This window comes from Saccostrea echinata, unplaced genomic scaffold, assembly GCF_033153115.1.
Source record: "Saccostrea echinata isolate AGI-Se365-2 ecotype Australia unplaced genomic scaffold, CSIRO_AGI_Sech_v1 ptg000025l, whole genome shotgun sequence".
NCBI classification, from domain to species: Eukaryota; Metazoa; Mollusca; class Bivalvia; order Ostreida; family Ostreidae; genus Saccostrea; species Saccostrea echinata.
This window is the reverse complement of record NW_026889774.1, coordinates 23,851,167-23,870,357: the sequence shown is the minus strand read 5'-3', so window position 1 is coordinate 23,870,357 and position 19,191 is coordinate 23,851,167. Positions and strand designations below refer to the sequence as shown.

Below are 19,191 nucleotides of genomic sequence, written 5' to 3'. Positions count from 1 at the left end.
AAATGTTCATATTTGCCTTTTTGTGCTTTATGCAATAAATAAATTATGATATTCAATACCACTCTGTCAATTATTTTATTGAAATCATTTTTTCCTTGGGAAAAACATGACAAGAGATATACGAAAATAAACATCTATTTTCACTTTCACTAAATGAAGACCGTAAGCAAGGACAGTTTTATATTTTGGTAAGTATGCCTGTCATTGGCACCAGCATATGCATTTTTAATGTTGTTCTGTGTACACACAATAATTCTACATTCGCTGAATTCGTATTGATATTTCAAGTACTCCTAGGCTGACCGGATTTCAATTTTTGGACCAAATGTCAGAAATCAAACCTTATGCAACCAGAGAAATATAAATACAAGTTCTTGACTGTGTATATTATATTACAATATTTATGTTTATGATGGAACTGTCCATCAGACACCCACAGGTGTCAAAAATTCATGGACAGAAAATATAGTAACCCAACCACTGCAACCAGGAATCAACCCCTGAATCCTTTAGCTGTTTAGGGTATGAGGTTCATTTCTACCTGTTCGCATGAGTCCGTTCGCGCAAGGTCCATTGGCCATTGTTCTTGTTCGCCCTATATCTCGTTCGTCCTAATATATGAACAGTATATAGGCAATATTAACATTTTTAATTTTTATTCAATATTTTACGACTTGGTGTTTTTTTTCCAAATGTTGCTACAGTATTTTTTTTATTTACCGTAATCTTAATTAAACAATTCAAATTTGATATTAATGCTTTTTACATGCTTAATTGGTTTAATTATACTTAATAATGTCACTGTAATTTAGGGGATCATATCCATGGTTTTTTTTTTTACAATCTGCGTTATGTTTTGAAAACAGTTAAAGGATGTTAATTTCTGTTGGTCTGCCGGGTCTTTGATAGGAGGGGTATTTAGTGTGACCACATGCATACCCGTGTGCAATTTATGTACCAATGTAAATATGATTTATTTTAAAAAATCCATTGGTTCATTATTCAACTTTCTGCAATAGAAATAAGGCAAATGGACCCTGCAAACAAGTTTTAGGGCGATTGGACTCTGGGCGAACGAGAATTAGGGTGAACGGCGTCAAGGGCGAACAAATTTTAAGGCGAACGAACATACAACCATCCTATAGTTGCTAACCTAGTGTATATTGAGTTACAATGTACTTTGTCCCAAGCAGATTCACTATATTTCTTCTTCAAGAAAAGTGTTCAATCTGAAAGACAAAAAAATCTACTAGTATTCTACAGCAAGCGTCTATTGGGGGTTGGCACTTTAATAACATGGGACCAAATTTATCCCTTATTAATTTAATCCACTTCATGCAAGTGTTCTTTTAATTGCTCAATTACTGACAGGATCAGATTTTAGTCAGATAAACTATATAAGTACAAATTTTATTGACAGAACATTCATTAATTATCTGCAAGTTTGGTTTATATATAGATCACACACAAAAATTTCAATTGCTCCTATATTTCTAGTTGTCCTCAACCCTAAAGTCAAGCTCTATACATGTATCAATGCATATCTATTCTAAAATCTGCAAAAATGAGAGGTAGTTTTGCTTCATTCCAACCAAATCTCTTTTACACTTCTCTTGTACAGAAAGCCACAGGGGTCCAAAGTTTATGGTATTCAGTAACATGTAAATGCTGTGGTCAGTTAACCTCTTGATAGTTTCTTTACAGAAAAATGGCTTATCTTATCAGGAGAAAGATACTTTGGACACTCCAATACCAAAATATTCTCAGACTTTCCTTACAGGGACCAAAAAAACTTGGAAATGGCACAGGATTACTTCAATATTCCAATCTGAATGACATTACTAAAGCAATGTTTGCAACTTCATCAAGAACATTCTCAAATGTGATTTCTAAAATTAACAAAGACAAAAAACTGAAACTTTTAGATGAAAAAGATGAAGTTATCAAACATGAAGTAACACATGAGGAAGCAGACATAGAGGCAAAACACAGGAACTTGAAGATGACCATCTTAAAAGACCCGAAGACTAGTGATATGATGGCCTTTAAATTAATAACAATGGAAGAGTATAAAGACTATAAACTTGCTCAGCAGGGCAGGTTAAAGGTCAAAAGTCCCAAAAACTTTAAAATAACCACCACTGCCTCTGATTATGACAGTGGTATAATGATAAGAAAAATTGAAAATGTGTTGATGAAAGGTCACCCAGTTATATTGATGGTCACAAGCAAGTCAGAAGCATATCAGGATAAGGAGCAGGTATGTTCATTTTTATTTTGAGAGGAGACAGTTATAATACATGTAGTAAAATGTGTATGTATTAACAATAAAATTGTACATGATGTTTGAGGGAGCAATTTCCTTATACTGAAATGGTAAAGACCAGTAAAAGAGAAATGGTATCGAGAACACTGATACATGTATTTTGAATACTATGGATATGTCGATGCAAGTTGGAAGTCCCAGTCATTAACATATTTTTATATGTATTTTAACCTCAATATCTCAAATCTTTGGGTATTTCAAAGGTTTTTTTTTTTGGCACCATTGAGTTTGAGATAACAAGGTTTGAGTGTAGATAAAAACAAGAAGAAGTCTTTGAGCCAGTGCTCACTAGTAATAGCTCTCATGAATTCCACTGTATGGCATCTGAGATGCCTAAAGAGTTTGGTATGGACAGATGCACAGAAAAACAGGAAGTTGACATCAGATTTGTACAAAAATGAATCCCACCATATGGCATGCCTAGACAAAGAGTGTGCTAAAATTTCAAGCATCAGCAATGAGTAGTTTCTGAGTAAACTGATGAAAATTTGATACAGACAGATGCACGGATAAACAAGAAGTTGACATCCAATTTGTAAAAAAATGAATCCCACCATATGACATACTTAGACAAAGAGTGTGCTAAAATTTCAAGCATCTGTGATGAGTAGTTGCCGAGAAAACTGCAACGAAAATTTGTTACGTACAGACACAGGGACACACAGACAGACAGACACACAAGGGTAAAACAGTAGTTTACATTTCTAAAATGAAATTGAAGGAGGGGAAGGGAGGGAGAGGGGGAATCAACCTTTTGTTTAGTAAAAAAAAATAAATCTCAAGCATGAAAAGAAAATAGGAATACCAGTATTGTGATCCACACATGCTCTACTTTTGTTGTGTTTATAATGTAGACAATTTAAAGCTTGTTTGGATTTGGCATTTTTTGCATATATGCATGCTCTTCTTAAAAATTGTTATTTTATATATTCACAGGAACTTCATGCACGTACAAAGAAAACTGAAAAATTGATTGACTTCTTTGAGAGCAAGGGATATGTAGCCAAACAAGACCATAAATTTTATATTCATATCAAACAGAAAAAATAGTACATGTATATTATTATAATGTTTAATACAATTAAACAATAAATCATTTATCTTGTTACTTTGGATGTCTCTGTTGCAGTTCAGTGTATGTGAAATGTTTTACACAGAGTCACTCTGAGAGTGATTAACATTAATCATGTTAATTAATTAATTTTGTTACTAAAATTATAATAATTAATATGTCTTATTTAATCATCAGTGAAATAAATCGCTGGACCTTAGTCGTTTTAAGTTCGTCACTGTTCAGTGTGGTTTACAGTTCAAATACACATCTAATGATCTTCACTGAATTTTATCAGTGTGTTTACAAATAGATGAATTATTGAGAGGGCACCAAGACTTTGATGAATTACTGTAAATTCCTTATTTTACGCGAGTACCTATTATCGCGAAATGACCCAAGGGCGTCAAATCGCGAGAATAATAATTCGCGAATGGTTGATTTATCTAGAGATTTTACATACATTAAAGCATCATAAAAATAAAAACGAGTAATTTTCTTTCGCGAGCGGTGCTTCTCGCGTAATTACGCGCTAATTTATTCCTCGCGTATATTTAGGAATCTACAGTAGTACATTCATAGATTTCATATAAGGCATATATGTGTCCGACATGTTTCTGCTAGGTATAATGGAAACTGCCCACCCAACCACATTTTAAGTAGACTTATTCCCATTGACAGTTACTTGTTATTGTCCTCCACTTTTGCAAAAGTGAGAGGACTTAAATCTCATTCCTCTGTCAGTCTGTCACAAGAACTTGAACCTTGGTCTTAACTTTTGAATGAGATAAAATAGAGTTTTCATATATTGCAGGCGTAAATTACCTATGACAACACTTCCAAAAGGATGTGCATTACCTTTTACAAGAGCTTTCCAAATTTTCTATGATTTTTTAACCCTATGACCTTGAATGAGAGAAGATAGGTGTTCATTTTGCAAAAGCCAGGGGACTCAATCATCTCTTAGTCTGTCCATCTATTACAAAAACATAACTTTTGAATGAGAAAAGATAGGGTGTTCATATTTAACATGTGAACTATCTGGTACATGTTCTTTTCAAATATGCTATGATTTTTGACCCCGTTACTTTGACCTTGAAGTTTGACCTACTTTTAAAAATTTTAACATTGATGATAACTTTTCAAAAAGAGAAGATACGGCTTTCATATTAGACACAAGCATTACCTGTTACAAGAGCTTTTTGAATATACTATGGTTTTTGACCTCTTGAATTTAACTTACAGTCTTTTTCAAAATTTTTAATGTCAGATGGTAATAATTTTTGAATGAAAGAAGATATGGCTTTCATATTTTACATATTGTACATTATCTGTGACAACACCTTTCAGAAAGAACTATCATTTTTGGCTTCACAACCTTGACTTAGAAGTTTGACCTACTTATCTCGAATTTTAACTTTAGCCATATCTTTCACCCCAGAAGAGACAGGGCTTTCACATGTGCATTACTTATGACAAGATCTTTCAGATTGTATCATGGTATTTGATCCCATGACCTTGAAGTTTGATAAAGTTTTAAGAAACTTTAATCTTGGCTGCAACTTTTATTAATTAAAAAATTTAAATCTGTTTTGTATGATGCACAGACAAGACAGTTACAATATGTTGTATGTAATTGCATCCAAACCACTAAGACACAGAAAGCATGGAAACACCATTCTTGAATTTGTTCGTTATTTTGTAATTTGATTAAACCCCTCATGTCTTTCATTAGAATTGGCCTCTTTTGGGGCATTTGTATTTATCAAACACATCTTGTTTTCTAATGCAATAAAAATTATATATTATGATACTATTTTTATGCCCCCCCCCCCCCCCCCCTTGAAAAAGAAAACATATTGCTAAATTCACCTGTCTGTCTGTCAGAATGTTGGTAGATCAAGTGTTGTTTGTTCAATATCAAAGAACCCTTTGCTTGACAGACATCAAACTCAGTACACTGGTACTACCTGAAAAGTGGATGACCCCTATTGATTTGAGGTCACAAGGTCAAAGTCAAGGGTCAAACTACTTTACACAGGAAGATCTTGTCCATTAAATTATCTTGAGAACCATTTAATTGACAGAAATCAAACTACGTACCAGTACATTGGTTTCCCATAAGTACCAGGTAGACAATCCCTATTGATTTTGATTCACAAGGTCAAAGGTCAAAATAAACATAGGAAATCATTGACCACTCAATATCTTGAGATCCCTTTGCTTTGCAAATATCAAACTTTGTACACTGGTTCTCGTTGAGAAGACCACTTTATATCTTGAGAACCCTTTGCATGACAGAAATAAAACTTGGTACACTGCTTACCCCTGAAGAGTAGATGACTCCTATTGATTTTGAGGTCATAAGGTAAATGTCAATGGTTGAACTACTTTAGGCATAGCAAGATATTGTCCATTTAATATGTTGAGAACCCTTTGCTTGACAGACATCAAACTTAGTACATTGGTTCCCCTTGAGGAGATGACCCCTATTGACATTTATGTCAAAGATCAAGGGTGAAACTGGACATAGGAAGATGACGACTCAATATCTTGAGAACCCTTTGCTTGACGATATCAAATTTGGTTCAGTGGTCATCCCTCTAAAAGTAAATTACCTCTCATGATATTGAGGTCTGATAGAGATCAAGTATTATGTTTGCCCCTGATTATTGCTTTCACTATCATTACAAACATTCTAAATTTAAAACTGTTCCTTTAATATTGGCAAATGGAGGCATATATGTTTCTCAAACATTTCTCATTTTATATTGAAATGGTCTATGGAAAAATGTAAAGAATAACTATTGCATGAATTGAAACCAATACATGTATATTGTAATAAGTTTGTATCAATCTAGCTCTGTACAGTAATGCTGAACCAACTCTGCTTATATATAATCATGTTCATGTATTTCAACTGGAACTGATTTTTACCTGCATGGGTATATGGCCAAAACAGACTGCCCAAATTTGATAGAAGAATTACCTCCCCTTCACTTAAAAAATTGCCTTCCAACTGTTTTGAATAATTTACTCAACTTTGACGCATCAAAATCAACTTAGAAGCAATATGAATTTTTTGTTCATTTTAACAGGATACAATTCAAAATCAATTAATACAATGCAACAAGAAATTACATATACATGTTCATGTCCCTCCAATACTCCCTGATATTTCATGGACACTAAACTTGTGTCAGATTTTTTTTGCCTGTTAACAAAGTTAAATAACATTACAAATCATTTCTTAACTGATAAATAAGCTACTTCAATATGATACCTCAAAATAAAAAGCACAAATTTGTCATCTTATTCAATTTTATTCAGATGAACATCTACCTGAATTTTTCTGGTCACTTTAAAAAAAAATCTAGTGTGATTACGAAATTTTAATGCCAAATCTTATTAAAAAAATTATTATGAATGTGAAAATTTTGTAAATTACAAAAATATAACTAATATAAACTGGCAACTCTTCAGTCTGACATAGAAAAGTTCATTATACTGTTACAAAGTACAACGTACATAGGAAACTTAAAGAACTAACTTAAAGCTTACTTAATGCAGGCCTCTAAGTGGCCTCTAAAATTTAGGCGCCAGCTGGCGCCTTATCAAAAAAATTTAGTCGCCAATGCAAATTTTTAGTCGCCAGGCAATTTTTCTAAGGCGCCAACTTTAAAGGTTAATAGAATAGAAGGACCAATGATGTGCTTAAGAAAACTTGACATGTCCATTAAAAAAAATAATTTCTTCTTCTTTTAAATTTCTTTTCGCTTTTTCAGAAAAATTGTTTAAAATGTGAAAATTTCTTGAATTCGATGATTGCCAAATCAATTAAAAATGGTCGCCAATTTGGTGACTTATGGAAAAATTTTTGGCGCCATGGCGACTAAATTGGTCGCCAATTAGAGCCCTGTTAATGTCTCAAATAGCATGGAAAACATACATTTCATTCTGATTAAATCCAATTCAGAACACTGATATTACATAATAACATAGGTAATCAGAGATTACAGAGCTCACCTCAACAAATGTTGTCTTTAAGTAAGGCAAAGTCCCACACTGAACTAATAACCTTGGAGTGTGCATCCCTAGATGCAACATTCATGCAATTTTGGTCTGATAGGGCTTGCAGTTACTTGGGAATAGACTTATCTGAAAACTTCAAACTAGTCACTCATCCAGAAAATGTAAGTCAAATCCAGCATCCAAAGCAAGTTTGAGATTGTTCGTTCTTTGATGCATCATCCATGCAAGTTTGGTCAATATAGGGCTTATAGTTACTTGGAAATGAGACCTGCTCCAAAAACGTTAACATAGTCACTCATCCGTAAAATGTAGGTCAGATCCACCATCCGAAGCAAGTTCAGTAGTGTGCATCCTTAGATGTATCATCCATGCAAGTTTGGTCAATATAGGGCTTATAGTTACTTGGAAATGAGACCTGCTCCAAAAACGTGAACATAGTCACTCATCCGTAAAATGTAGGTCAGATCCAGCATCCGAAGCAAGTTCAGTAGTGTGCATCCTTAGATAGTTTGGTCAATATAGGGCTTATAGTTACTTGGAAATGAGACCTGCTCCAAAAACTTTAACCTGCTCCAAAAACATTAACCTGGTCATTCTTTAACTGAAATTGCAGCATCTGAAACCTTGACTGGTACAACAAAACACACTAGAAGCATCCTCCATGCATCTCTGACTAATATAGGCCATAGAAGTACTTGAAAAGAAAACTGCTCCAAAAACCTTAACCTGGGACGCCGACGCCGAGGGTATTACATAAGCTCACCAAACTTCGTTGAGGTGAGCTAAAAATGGTTGATTTAACGCATTTCCTAATTCTGATAATGTACACTAGTGTAAATGAAAAGATCATCAGGAACTATACAATGCAAATCGATTTATGCAAGTGTATTTTTGAATTCACAGCTCTGACAATGTTGTTTGCTTCCACATTAGAACATATTTACTGTAAAAAAATTTTTAAGGCTTTCTATAATTTACAGAAAAAACAACAAGAACTTTTTTTTAATCTACTGAAAGAGCTAAAAAAAAAATTTTTTTTTAAATTATGAACAAGGAAATGTAATGCCTTTTTACTAGATAAGTGATATAAGCAGTACATGTATATTCAATTACTTCATGTACTGCATCACACCTTAATTCACTCCAAGATGCATTAACTGACAAAGTTTGATGATTCAGCGTCTCATAGTCTACCATCATATCATATGGACATAAGTAAAAAGCCACAAAATACCAAAAGGCAAGCAACAGTGACCTCATTTTAAACCATTTTTTTTAAATTGTAAGTTTGAATATCACCAAAAAAAAAAGAAGCTGTTTCAAACAAACAAATAGATCTGATACATGAAATACAGAAAACATGGCACTAATACATGTATCTAATATGATCTTAATAAATGTAATTCCCAAACAATTCAGGTTTCTCAATGAAGAAATTTCTATTTAAAACATACATAAATGTACAATATAGAAATCTCCTGGATTGAATACACAAAGGACGGAGCACATGTGGCCACCTGAGCTGTTATTATATAGTCCCTCTGTGATCACATAAAAGTTTTCATGGCCTTCAGAAGTCCTTGTAGCCTTTGTTGAATTATTTATCCTTGAAGTAATGTTGGGGATTCTGCATCAGCATGCAGGAAAAACCCTGCAATATTAAAAGAGAAGAACTTTGTTAGTGTTACCAGACTTTCAGAAGTGGAAATTCTAGGGTGATTATTCAGATACATGTTTACTTAACTGGAGGATACATTACACTGAAATTGCCCTAAAAATCTTGCCCTCCACCATGTAACAAAACAATATGATACATTTCAAACATTGCATAAACATTGACAACAAGATGTGTTTGTGAAACACTGATGCCCCAGTCTGGCAGCTTATGGCAAAGGTTAAAATTTCTCAAATGCAAGTCAAAATCCAGGTCAAGAGATCAAAAATGTTGGTACCCATAGAAAGGTCTTGTCTTAAGGAATATACCTGTGAAATTTGAAAGCCTTAGCTCCAACTGTTCAAACGTTATGGCGAAGGTTTAAGTTTTTTAAAAGTAAGTAAATCATCAAGGTCAAGGTCAAATGGGGACCCAAGGGAAGGTCTTGTCAAAAGTGATACACATGTTCGTGAAATGTGAAAGCCCTAGAACCAAATGTTCACATGTTATGGCCAAGGTTAAAGTTTTTTAAAAGTAGGTCAAACTCCAAGGTCAAGGTCAATGCCAAAATTGTTGGTATCCAAAGGAAAGTCTTGTCTTAAGGAATGCACATGTGAAGTATGAAAGCCGTAGCACCAAATGTTTAAAAGGTATGGCAAAGATTACAGATTTTCAAAGGCAGTCAAACTCCAAGATCAAGGTCAAAGGGTCAAAGTGGTTGGTATACAAAGGAAGGTCTTGTCACAAGGATTACATATGTGAAGTATGAAAGCCCTAGCACTAACCATTCAAAAGTTATGGCCAAGGTTAAAGTTTTTCAAAAGTAGGTCAAACTCCTAGGTCAAGGTCAAAGGGTCAAAGTGGTTGGTATTCAAAGGAAGGTCTTGTCAAAAGGATTACATATGTAAAGTATGAAAGCCCTAGCACCAACCATTCAAAAGTTATGGCCAAGGTTAAAGTTTTTCAAAAGTAGGTCAAACTCCTAGGTGAAGGTCAAAGGGTCAAAGTGGTTGGTATCCAAAGAAAGGTCTTGTCACAAGAAATACATATCTGAAGTTTGAAACCCCAAGCACCACATGTTCAAACCCCAAGCACCAACTGTTCAAAAGTTATGGCCAAGGTTAAATTTTTTCAAAAGTAGGTCAAACTCCAAGGTCAAGGTCAAAAGGTCAAAGTTGTTGATATCCAAAGGAAGGTCTTCTCACAAAAAATATACCTGAGAAGTTTGAAACCCCAAGCAGCAACTGTTCAAAAGTTATGGCCAAGGTTAATTTTTTTCAAAAGTAGATCAAACTCCAAGGTCAAGGTCAAAAGGTCAAAGTTGTTGGTATCCAAAGGGAGGTCTTGTCACAAGGAATACACCTGTGAAGTTTGAAAACCCAAGCACCAACTGTTCAAAAGTTATGGCCAAAGTTTAAGGTTTTCAAAAGTAGGTCAAACTCCAAGGTCAAGGTCAAAAGGTCAAAGTTGTTGGTATCCAAAGGGAGGTCTTGTCACAAGGAATACACCTGTGAAGTTTGAAACCCCAAGCACCAACTGTTCAAAAAAAAGGAATACACATGTAAAATATGAAAGTCATGGCTCCAACCAATCAAAAGTTATGGGCAAGGTTAAAGTTTTGTGGACAAACAGACAGACGGACAGACAGGGCAAAAACTATATACCCCGAATCTTTGATACGGGGGCATAAAAAGCATCACTTGATGCACTGGAGATTATTTCAGAGATAGAAAAAGGACATGATGATTCCATTATATATGTACTTCCTACAACTTTGTTCCAAAGGATTATGGATATAATCAGAAAGTTTTGCCTAAGAAAACTATCTGTAAATGCTGTTAAATTGTATAATGTGTACCTGTGAAAATCAGCAGTGGGTTGAGCAAATTTGTATCTGACCAAAAATGAAGCAAGGGCCTCTGCTACCTGTAAAAGTCAACATTTTTTTAAATTCATTATTTTTTTTTTTTTACAAAACTGAAAGTCACATTTGATATGTCAGTCAAACTACTGTTATTCTTTCTAACCTTCTCTGGAGAATCCTCGTGCACAGCATGACCACACTGAGGAAGCACCTGCATCTGGAATTTTCCTGGAAGGAGTGGTGACATTCAAAGTGCACATAAGATAGAAAAAATAATGATTCAATATCATAAAGTTATTTCTAAAAGGTAGTCAGATGAATGCCATTACCTTGCATTTGGCCGATGGTTAAGTCTTTGTCTAGTCTATCCACCCCTGAGAGAAAGTGAAAATGTTAGTTATGGATACATGTTATACACGCAAATCCACATCTTACTGAAATCTCTAATGTCACTTTCATTATCTCTAAGTAATTGTGAGTACATGGTACATGTGCAATATATATATGAATAAGCTTTCTTTGGCTTTTTATCTTTTACCTGCAAGTAATAACATCTTTGGGACATCACAAGATAAGAATTTATTTGACAACCCTTCAAACCATCCTGAATAATAAAAGAGAGTAAAAATCATATGCTGGTAACAAACAAAAAAAATATTAAAACATTTAAAAAAATCAGATTAATTCTATAAGGAGTTAGTACTTTGTGCATTAGGTGATATGCCCCATTCATTCCCAAATTCACTCGATGTTTGATAATGCTGTCACAGTTTGTCTCCTTGCTTACCTCTCCAGAAAGGTTCTGTTTTATCTAAATCTATCCTCCATGTGTAGTGATGAGAATCTTCCTTCTACAATAAGTTACAATATACATGTATGTTTAGAAATCAGACAGGTACAAATTATTTCTACATATTAATTCCAAGTCAAGAGACTGTAAATTTAATCCTTAAAATTTATAACCTCTAAAATGGGAACAATTTTAGAATTTTTTTTTTTTCAAAATGATTTCCTTTGCCAAGCTTTTCTAATTTCTCTGAAATGATCACTGATCAGCAAAAGCTAAGTTCATCTTATATATTTATCAATATGTACAGTAAAACTTGGTTATAGGGAAGTTCTGAGGACCAGTAAATTTACTTCGCTATATCCATAATTGTTATATCTGTATAACGAATTCCTTAAATATATATACAGCAAATTCATAATATAGATTTTTTTCCTTCAAGTATGTCTACCAAATGTATTTAGGGAAGTATAAAATCCTTTTGAGTTCGAAAGTTTTTGGAAGAATTGAGTTTCAAATATAAATACAGTACAATTCGTTTATTATCATAGTTTATTTGTCAGGCCAAAACTTTATAATAAGCGACTTTTATAATAACCATAGTCGGCTGAAATTCATGTCGGACGGCTGACAACACGACGTTTGTGTAAATTATTGGATGTATTATACATCTTACGTTACATATAATTTCGATTTTTTAGGTTTATTTGAAATACAAGTTAATTGATATATCATTTCACAATATTTACTTACTGTTTCAACTTTTTATTATAAATAAATTCACTTAAATAAAGCTTAATACGCTTCAAACTCAATCTTCTAGATCCCTTGGCATCCATCTTGTTTATTTTGATCTACTTTCATTTTTAATTTATGGTCAATTCAAATTACCAATGTTTCGTTTTGTTTTTTGTTTTGGTCACATATTAAATAAATTAACACAGCAACAAAGCATGCATTCAAATTGTTTCTTTTATTCATCCAAAGTAGACATAAAAAAAATTACCTATTTACACTTAATGTCGCCGTATAATTAAAATTAATTGATACACTGATGAGCATATGCATTCAAAGCCGCTTGGACAGACTGGTGAAAGAGTTAATTTCACTTAATTATTTCTTAATTAATCGGGTAGTTTTGTAAATGTAATTAACTATGAACATTGATCCAGACACCAAGCGTAAGAAAGCTTGGGTTAATATTGACACTAAATTTAGTTTCAACACATTTGGTAAAACGTATTTATTACGAACGTACAATTCAGGATTAACATAAGAAGAAGTAAGTGCACTGAAGTGTGACTAATCTCCCCAGTCTTTCACTATCGGCAAATTTCAAAGTGAAAATCAAGCCATTGTGTATAGACAAGCGACAGTGCATGAACCACAGGTGTAGATTGGTGTTATCTTTTGTTTTGTTGATTGTTCCAAGAGTGAAAAGGTGTGAAAAAAATATTACGGACGGACATTTTCTATTATAGTAAGCGAAGTGTATACATTTACCTCTGATAATAACAGACAAAATTTATAATGAATTATTAAGAAATGGTTTTGTGTTTCAGATATCTATGATAAAAAAAGAAGTATGATATAAAACCGGTATGATAAAAAACGGATTGTACTGTACTTACAAAATTATGTCAGTTCAATATTCTAAAAATTTAGATCTTCTAAAATTTCGCCATAAAAGATGTAAATTTTGTTATTTTTAACTTCTAGGGGACATAAAACCAGTTCACTATAACTGTAAATTGGCTATATCCGAGTTCGTTATATCTGTAAAATTTTACAAGGAATAGTTAAGAATTTCGCTAGGGATTGCAAAAAACTTTGCTATATCCATAAATTTGTTACATCCATGTTCGTACTAAATGAGTTTTACTGTATTTATATTACCTGGTCTCTGGGGACAGGTTTCTTGAATTCGTGTGTCTGAGGCGATTTGGTTTCTGTTATTGGCATGCTGTTGGCATTTTCCTCTGCCATCTGGGGTTCACTTTTTGATTTATTGGCATTACTCTCGTCTTCTTCCTCCTCCATAATGGTGCTGGTTCCCTGTGGATGAGAACCAGCTTCAAACTGATGGTCTAATTCTGCTGTGGCAGTCTCCTCTGTTTCAACTCTTCAAATAAATATACATTACTGTAGAAGTACAAATTTATGTGGGGATAAAATTTTGTTAATTTGTCATCTAGAGAGGTTTCGTTGGCATTAAATTACGTTGTTTTGAAAGTTACCTTACTCAATATATGGTCAAATAAAAAATTCGTGTGGGATTTTATTTCATTGATAATTGTTAACAATGAAATATACGAAATTTAATCCCCAATGCTGCTTTTTCTGCTTTTACAGCATTTTGTAGAATAAAAATTACATAAAATCAGTCAAATGACTTTTTTCCTCAATTATGATAATATAAAAATAGAAATATCCTGCTTATTTTTACTCATTCTTAATGTAATAGGAATCATGGCACATCTCCAGTGTGTAAATGAGGAATTTCTTTTTTTATTTTTCAATTTGTTACCTTTTCAGCTGCCCCACCATGGAGACTCTGGCAGATTCTGCATTCCTTACTTGTCCACTTCTTACACTGCAGTGATTAAAAAAATAGAAGCTAGAATCTGAAATTCCATCTAGTAGAATATTAGATACTAGGTAAATCATATATAAGAAAGATAACTCTCAATTGACTCAGACATAAGGGATTTTAGTGCTAAATACACACTGTTCAAGTTCAAAATACCAATGAAATGTAGCTTATTACATTTGTTTGTAATCATACTTGTAATATCATACCACCACTCAATTCCTTGTTCAAGAGATTTAAATACACTGGGCCTTCCTTTCAAGAATGTATGCATACTACCAAGGGCATCCATGGCTGTTCCTAAAGTAATAAAGACACATTTACATTACCATTCAGATTTGTGGAACTTGTGATACAAGTATGCTTTATTATGTACTGGTTTAATAATTCAGTAAAACAAATCACATTGCTATAAGGGCGAATTCATTTTAAGCATGTTCATAATTCATTTTAAGTATGTATATGTAGCCGTACTTTAAAAGCTATATTTACCCTCGACGACATCAATAACGACCAGTCCAATGAGCGAGGGGACCAGTTTTCTAATGGCTGTATGTATAGCAATAGCACCTCCCATACTGTAAAAAAATGTACATGATGAACATACACCTCACAAAGACTTAAAAAACACTTCTTGTTATATAATTAAAATTATTCCTTTGATCCCCTCCCAGTTTTTCTCATGTCACAGTGACTATAAAAGTGGGACAAAATCAAATATCCAAATGTTCTTTCATTCTATTAGACTACTATGACTGAAAATAAGACATTCTGTTTTAAAAGATTTTTTTTGTTTATTCCCAATTTGCAAAATCTGGATTAATATGCCTGTATCTTGCTTTCACTTTTAACATTATCATAATTCTGAAGTCAGCGGAAAGCACACAGCCCACATAATCATGATTTAATATAACCTTAACACTTTCACTTCAACAAAACAGATAGAGTTAAGAAAGCAGTGAACTATGAACTCACCTATGACCCACAAGGAAAATAGGTGGAGGGTCGTCTCCATACATTTCTTTTATTACGTTCCCAACATCGCTATGAAGGTGGAAAAAATCAGGAATTCAAAAGCAAGTACACTCAATATTTTTGCTCTGCTACATATCTTATATTCATTTACACCCCTAATTTAATGCAATTATGGGGAAAAAATATCATTCAATGCCTATCTCATTCTTTCACTATTTCATATTTAAAGTTCTTTATAAAGAGTATACAGGGAAAACAGTTGTGGATTTGTGGGAAAAACAGACTAAAACAGTTTTATTTCAATTTATGCCAATTCATTTATATACTAAACAAGGAAAGTTTTTAGAGCTGAAACTTTCAAACTTGTACTCTCTACATTTATTCACACTGATGAGAATTTGAAAATATTACCTTGACAACCTCTCCGCTGATAAATTTTGGTCATCTGAGGTTTTTGTGTCACCTATTCAATAAATAATTCAATCATTACCAATGATCAACAGAAACAAAATAGGTACTCTGAGAACATGCATGCATACACATCATTTTTGAACATGACTATATTGTTTTTCTTGATTTTTAACAATCACGATGACTAAATTTGCATCTGCATCATTTAATTAGCAAATGCATTTCAATATTAAATTTCCTTTCCCCTTAAATTCATTCAAATCAGTTTTGGAAATACCTTGTTCTTACTAGCATTTATATGAAAAATGAAGGAAATATATAACATTCTTCATCTAACTTAATTAATACATGTAATTAAGAAATGACAAAATGCCACAAAATTATTATCGTCACCATCATCATCTTCATTGACATCATCATTTATATTATTAAATTTACATATTTTGCCCTTCTAAGGCAATCTAAATGAAAAATCTACTTATTCATATATTGACTGTCCCTCCCAAACACTAAATTTTGAATATACATGTATTTAAAAAATCAGTCTACCATGTCCTCTCAAGTCTACAGCTGCACATCGACAAGTGACCATACCAGATAGAGCCGACTACAATAGAATCAAAAAGTGTATAATGTCAGTAAACTCCATCAGTAATATTTTGCTGATAACATCTGCTTTAGTTTATTTCTGTTTTAATACATATTTAAAATTTATGGAAATTCTGAGGCCTGTTCAACAGAGCGAACGTCTGCGAGCGCTCGCGAACATTTCTGTCGGAGGGATAAGGAATTTTGGCGAGCGCTCGCGGACGTTCGCTCTGTTGAACAGGCCTCTGATTTGTGAACATGGTGAAATTTTCAAATATATCTTAAAAATATAGTTATTGATAAATATGTACTGGTATAAAATTGGAATGTGCATAAATTGCAAATTTACTGTTCTGCATGAATTTAAATGTAAAAGTGGGTTATGAAATTTCTGTTAGAGTGACTCACACATAGAAGAGACCAACTCAGAGCTGAGAAACCTCCTCCATGTAGAAAGAATAAGACTGGCCCAGAGCTCCCACACTCATAGACCCTGAAGGTCTAAATAACAGGTCAAGGTCATAAAGGAGTGAAATATGCAATGATCTTTATACATATATTAAATATATAACAATGATATCAGTGCCCTGCAGGTTCTTTAAATGACATTTTTGTTAGGGTAAATATTTGGGATGTCAATTTCACTTGCACGGCTTAGTCAAATAGTTGAATGCTTTAGTAGAACAATAGTAGAACACTCATTGAAATATATTTTTTTGTCTATGTCAGTATTTGCCATTTACAGACTGGTATAATATTTATTCCATGCTATCATCATATACTAAGTATTTTCAAATCAACATTTAACATGTTTAATGTAAAAATAAATATTTGAACTTAATGTATTTGTAGATATTTAATTCTTCTACTGCACATGTACTTTTTAAATATTTCACTTGTCCTCTCTAATTACAAGTGATCGATCTATCACCTGTGGCCATTACCTGGCAGTTTCAGCTAAGTCATTAACCCATAACTGTATAAACAACCAATACCTTTGCGAAATGAATTAATATAAAACATGATATAACTGTTTCCTAAATTATATGAACATGTATGCACATGATTACGCAAGATTTTACTCGAGTGCGAGTCCGAATTTTATGATTTGAAGCTAGAATCCAAATCATTCTTTAAAATCTTCTCCATTTCCAGCACTTAGAGGTAGAAAGTTTATTACAATCATATTTGTGGAAGCATCAGTTATTTTTTCAGGCTCAGATGCACCTTAATTGGCATTTTTGCAGGGAACATAGGAGAAAAATTTCAATTAGAGATTTAGATTAATTTGGTGAATGTCGGCTTTTAATCCTATAATATGATATAATAAATTTGATGTCCAGACACAATGAACCAGCTTAGCTTCACATAATTTACATTTTTCAGTCTTCTCATTGTGAAACCTTTTAAAATATGCCCAGACTGCAAATTTTAAAGGTATGTATGATGATTTCCTTACTGAGAACAGCAACCTAAGAAAAATTTTAAGCCTTACCCTTAAATTTTACTTACATAACTCTGATGCATTTAAAAACAACGAGTAACTGAGTAAAAAATATTTAGTCAACAGTTGATATGACCAGATAATAGCGCCGCTCGTCACTGCGAGCTCTAACGATCGACAACACCTGGGCGAAGAGAAAATTCGGACTGCTGCACATTCATTCAAATGAATAGAATTTTTGTCCGCAGTAATTCTGGACCCACAATGCATCGCTTGTTGTTGTCGCTGCTAACTTCGTTCGCGCGGTAACAACAACTAAAAATTCATAAAAAATAAACTCACCTTAATTTAATGGATATTGCATACAGATTAGTAGAGTCTAGACGTTCCAAATGTCTCATGCGGCTTGAAGAGGCAGATCTTAAAACTAAGTGAACAATGCGCTCGCCCCAATGGTCGCACCGTCAACATATTATATATTGAGACTCTGTTACTCAGTATTAAAGGATACATCATTATCTCCGCACTTGACATCATGCATCCGCTCAAAGTATTTGTCCCAGTGAATTGGAGTGTAATCTCTTTTTCTTATCAGGGGCCTTTTCTTTGGTCCACTACAATAAGAATAAAAGCTTGTGTGACTCCATGTTTTCATAGAAAATCGCTCAGTATATATCATATATGATTATATAAAATTCAAGGCATTGTTTTTAAATTACATTTCGTGTATATATATGCAAATATAGAACAATGCACATTACATTCAGTTTGGTATAACTGTAAATACAGATATCTAAAAAAAAAATTCCATTTACAACAGTCTTTACCTATGCATTATATATTACCACACACAGATAAAGTCAATATGACATGTATGACAGAATGATTCATTCATTTAATGCTTAGAATTTTCTCTATAATCCATTCAATTCATGTATCAATTAAACAGTATTTTCCAATAATATGTTGCTTAACTGCTGTCAACATCAAGTACGTTCTTACCCAAGTCCTGGTGGTGGCATAGGCGGCAAACCACCTAAAGAGGCTTTTAGTGCTTGCCTCTCCAAAGCTGACATTTTATTCGGATATAAATAGATTATTTTGCAACTCAAAACAGCTATTTTCGAATGCTTGTTAGCTGGTTCTGGTTATTTTGTGTTTTGTTATGATCTATATTTTCAAAAATTCAATTCTACATCAGTAATGGGTTATGACTATGTTCTTTTGGCTTAACATAAAGCAAAATAGCACAAAAAATAAAAATAATTATTGCTCGACCATGTAGCCATACATGTTTCCGTAAATATCTGTATCTCATTTTTTTAACATTTGAAAATATGAAAATTAAAATAGCGATAATTTCTGCTTTTTATATCTAAAATTGTATAACTGAACGTCTAAATCATCACAACAATATATAGATTATTTATCTAAAAACAAACATTTTATTGCATTTTCAACTGTTTAGA

At 33.1% G+C, this 19,191-nt stretch overlaps 2 protein-coding genes across 2 annotated transcripts; one reads left to right on the top strand and one right to left on the bottom strand.

The window, feature by feature from the left end:
• Positions 1-150: 150 nt before the first annotated feature.
• LOC133192224 (uncharacterized) lies at positions 151-3,401 on the top strand. The gene is made up of 3 exons (XM_061328202.1): positions 151-188; positions 1,705-2,260; positions 3,263-3,401. The coding sequence occupies exons 2-3, from the start codon at positions 1,709-1,711 to the stop codon at positions 3,374-3,376; spliced, it is 666 nt and encodes a 221-aa protein (XP_061184186.1). The 5' UTR covers positions 151-188; positions 1,705-1,708; the 3' UTR covers positions 3,377-3,401.
• A 2,672-nt stretch (positions 3,402-6,073) lies between these two features.
• LOC133192223 (protein phosphatase methylesterase 1-like) lies at positions 6,074-18,852 on the bottom strand. The gene is made up of 16 exons (XM_061328201.1): positions 18,725-18,852; positions 18,234-18,336; positions 16,687-16,779; positions 16,240-16,297; positions 15,691-15,742; positions 15,280-15,348; positions 14,797-14,882; positions 14,514-14,604; positions 14,242-14,307; positions 13,611-13,836; positions 11,715-11,778; positions 11,466-11,531; positions 11,257-11,301; positions 11,091-11,155; positions 10,922-10,989; positions 6,074-9,060 (listed from the first exon to the last, which is right to left on the bottom strand). Exons 1-16 carry the CDS (start codon positions 18,796-18,798, stop codon positions 9,042-9,044), a joined length of 1,245 nt encoding a protein of 414 aa, XP_061184185.1. The 5' UTR covers positions 18,799-18,852; the 3' UTR covers positions 6,074-9,041.
• Positions 18,853-19,191: the final 339 nt, after the last annotated feature.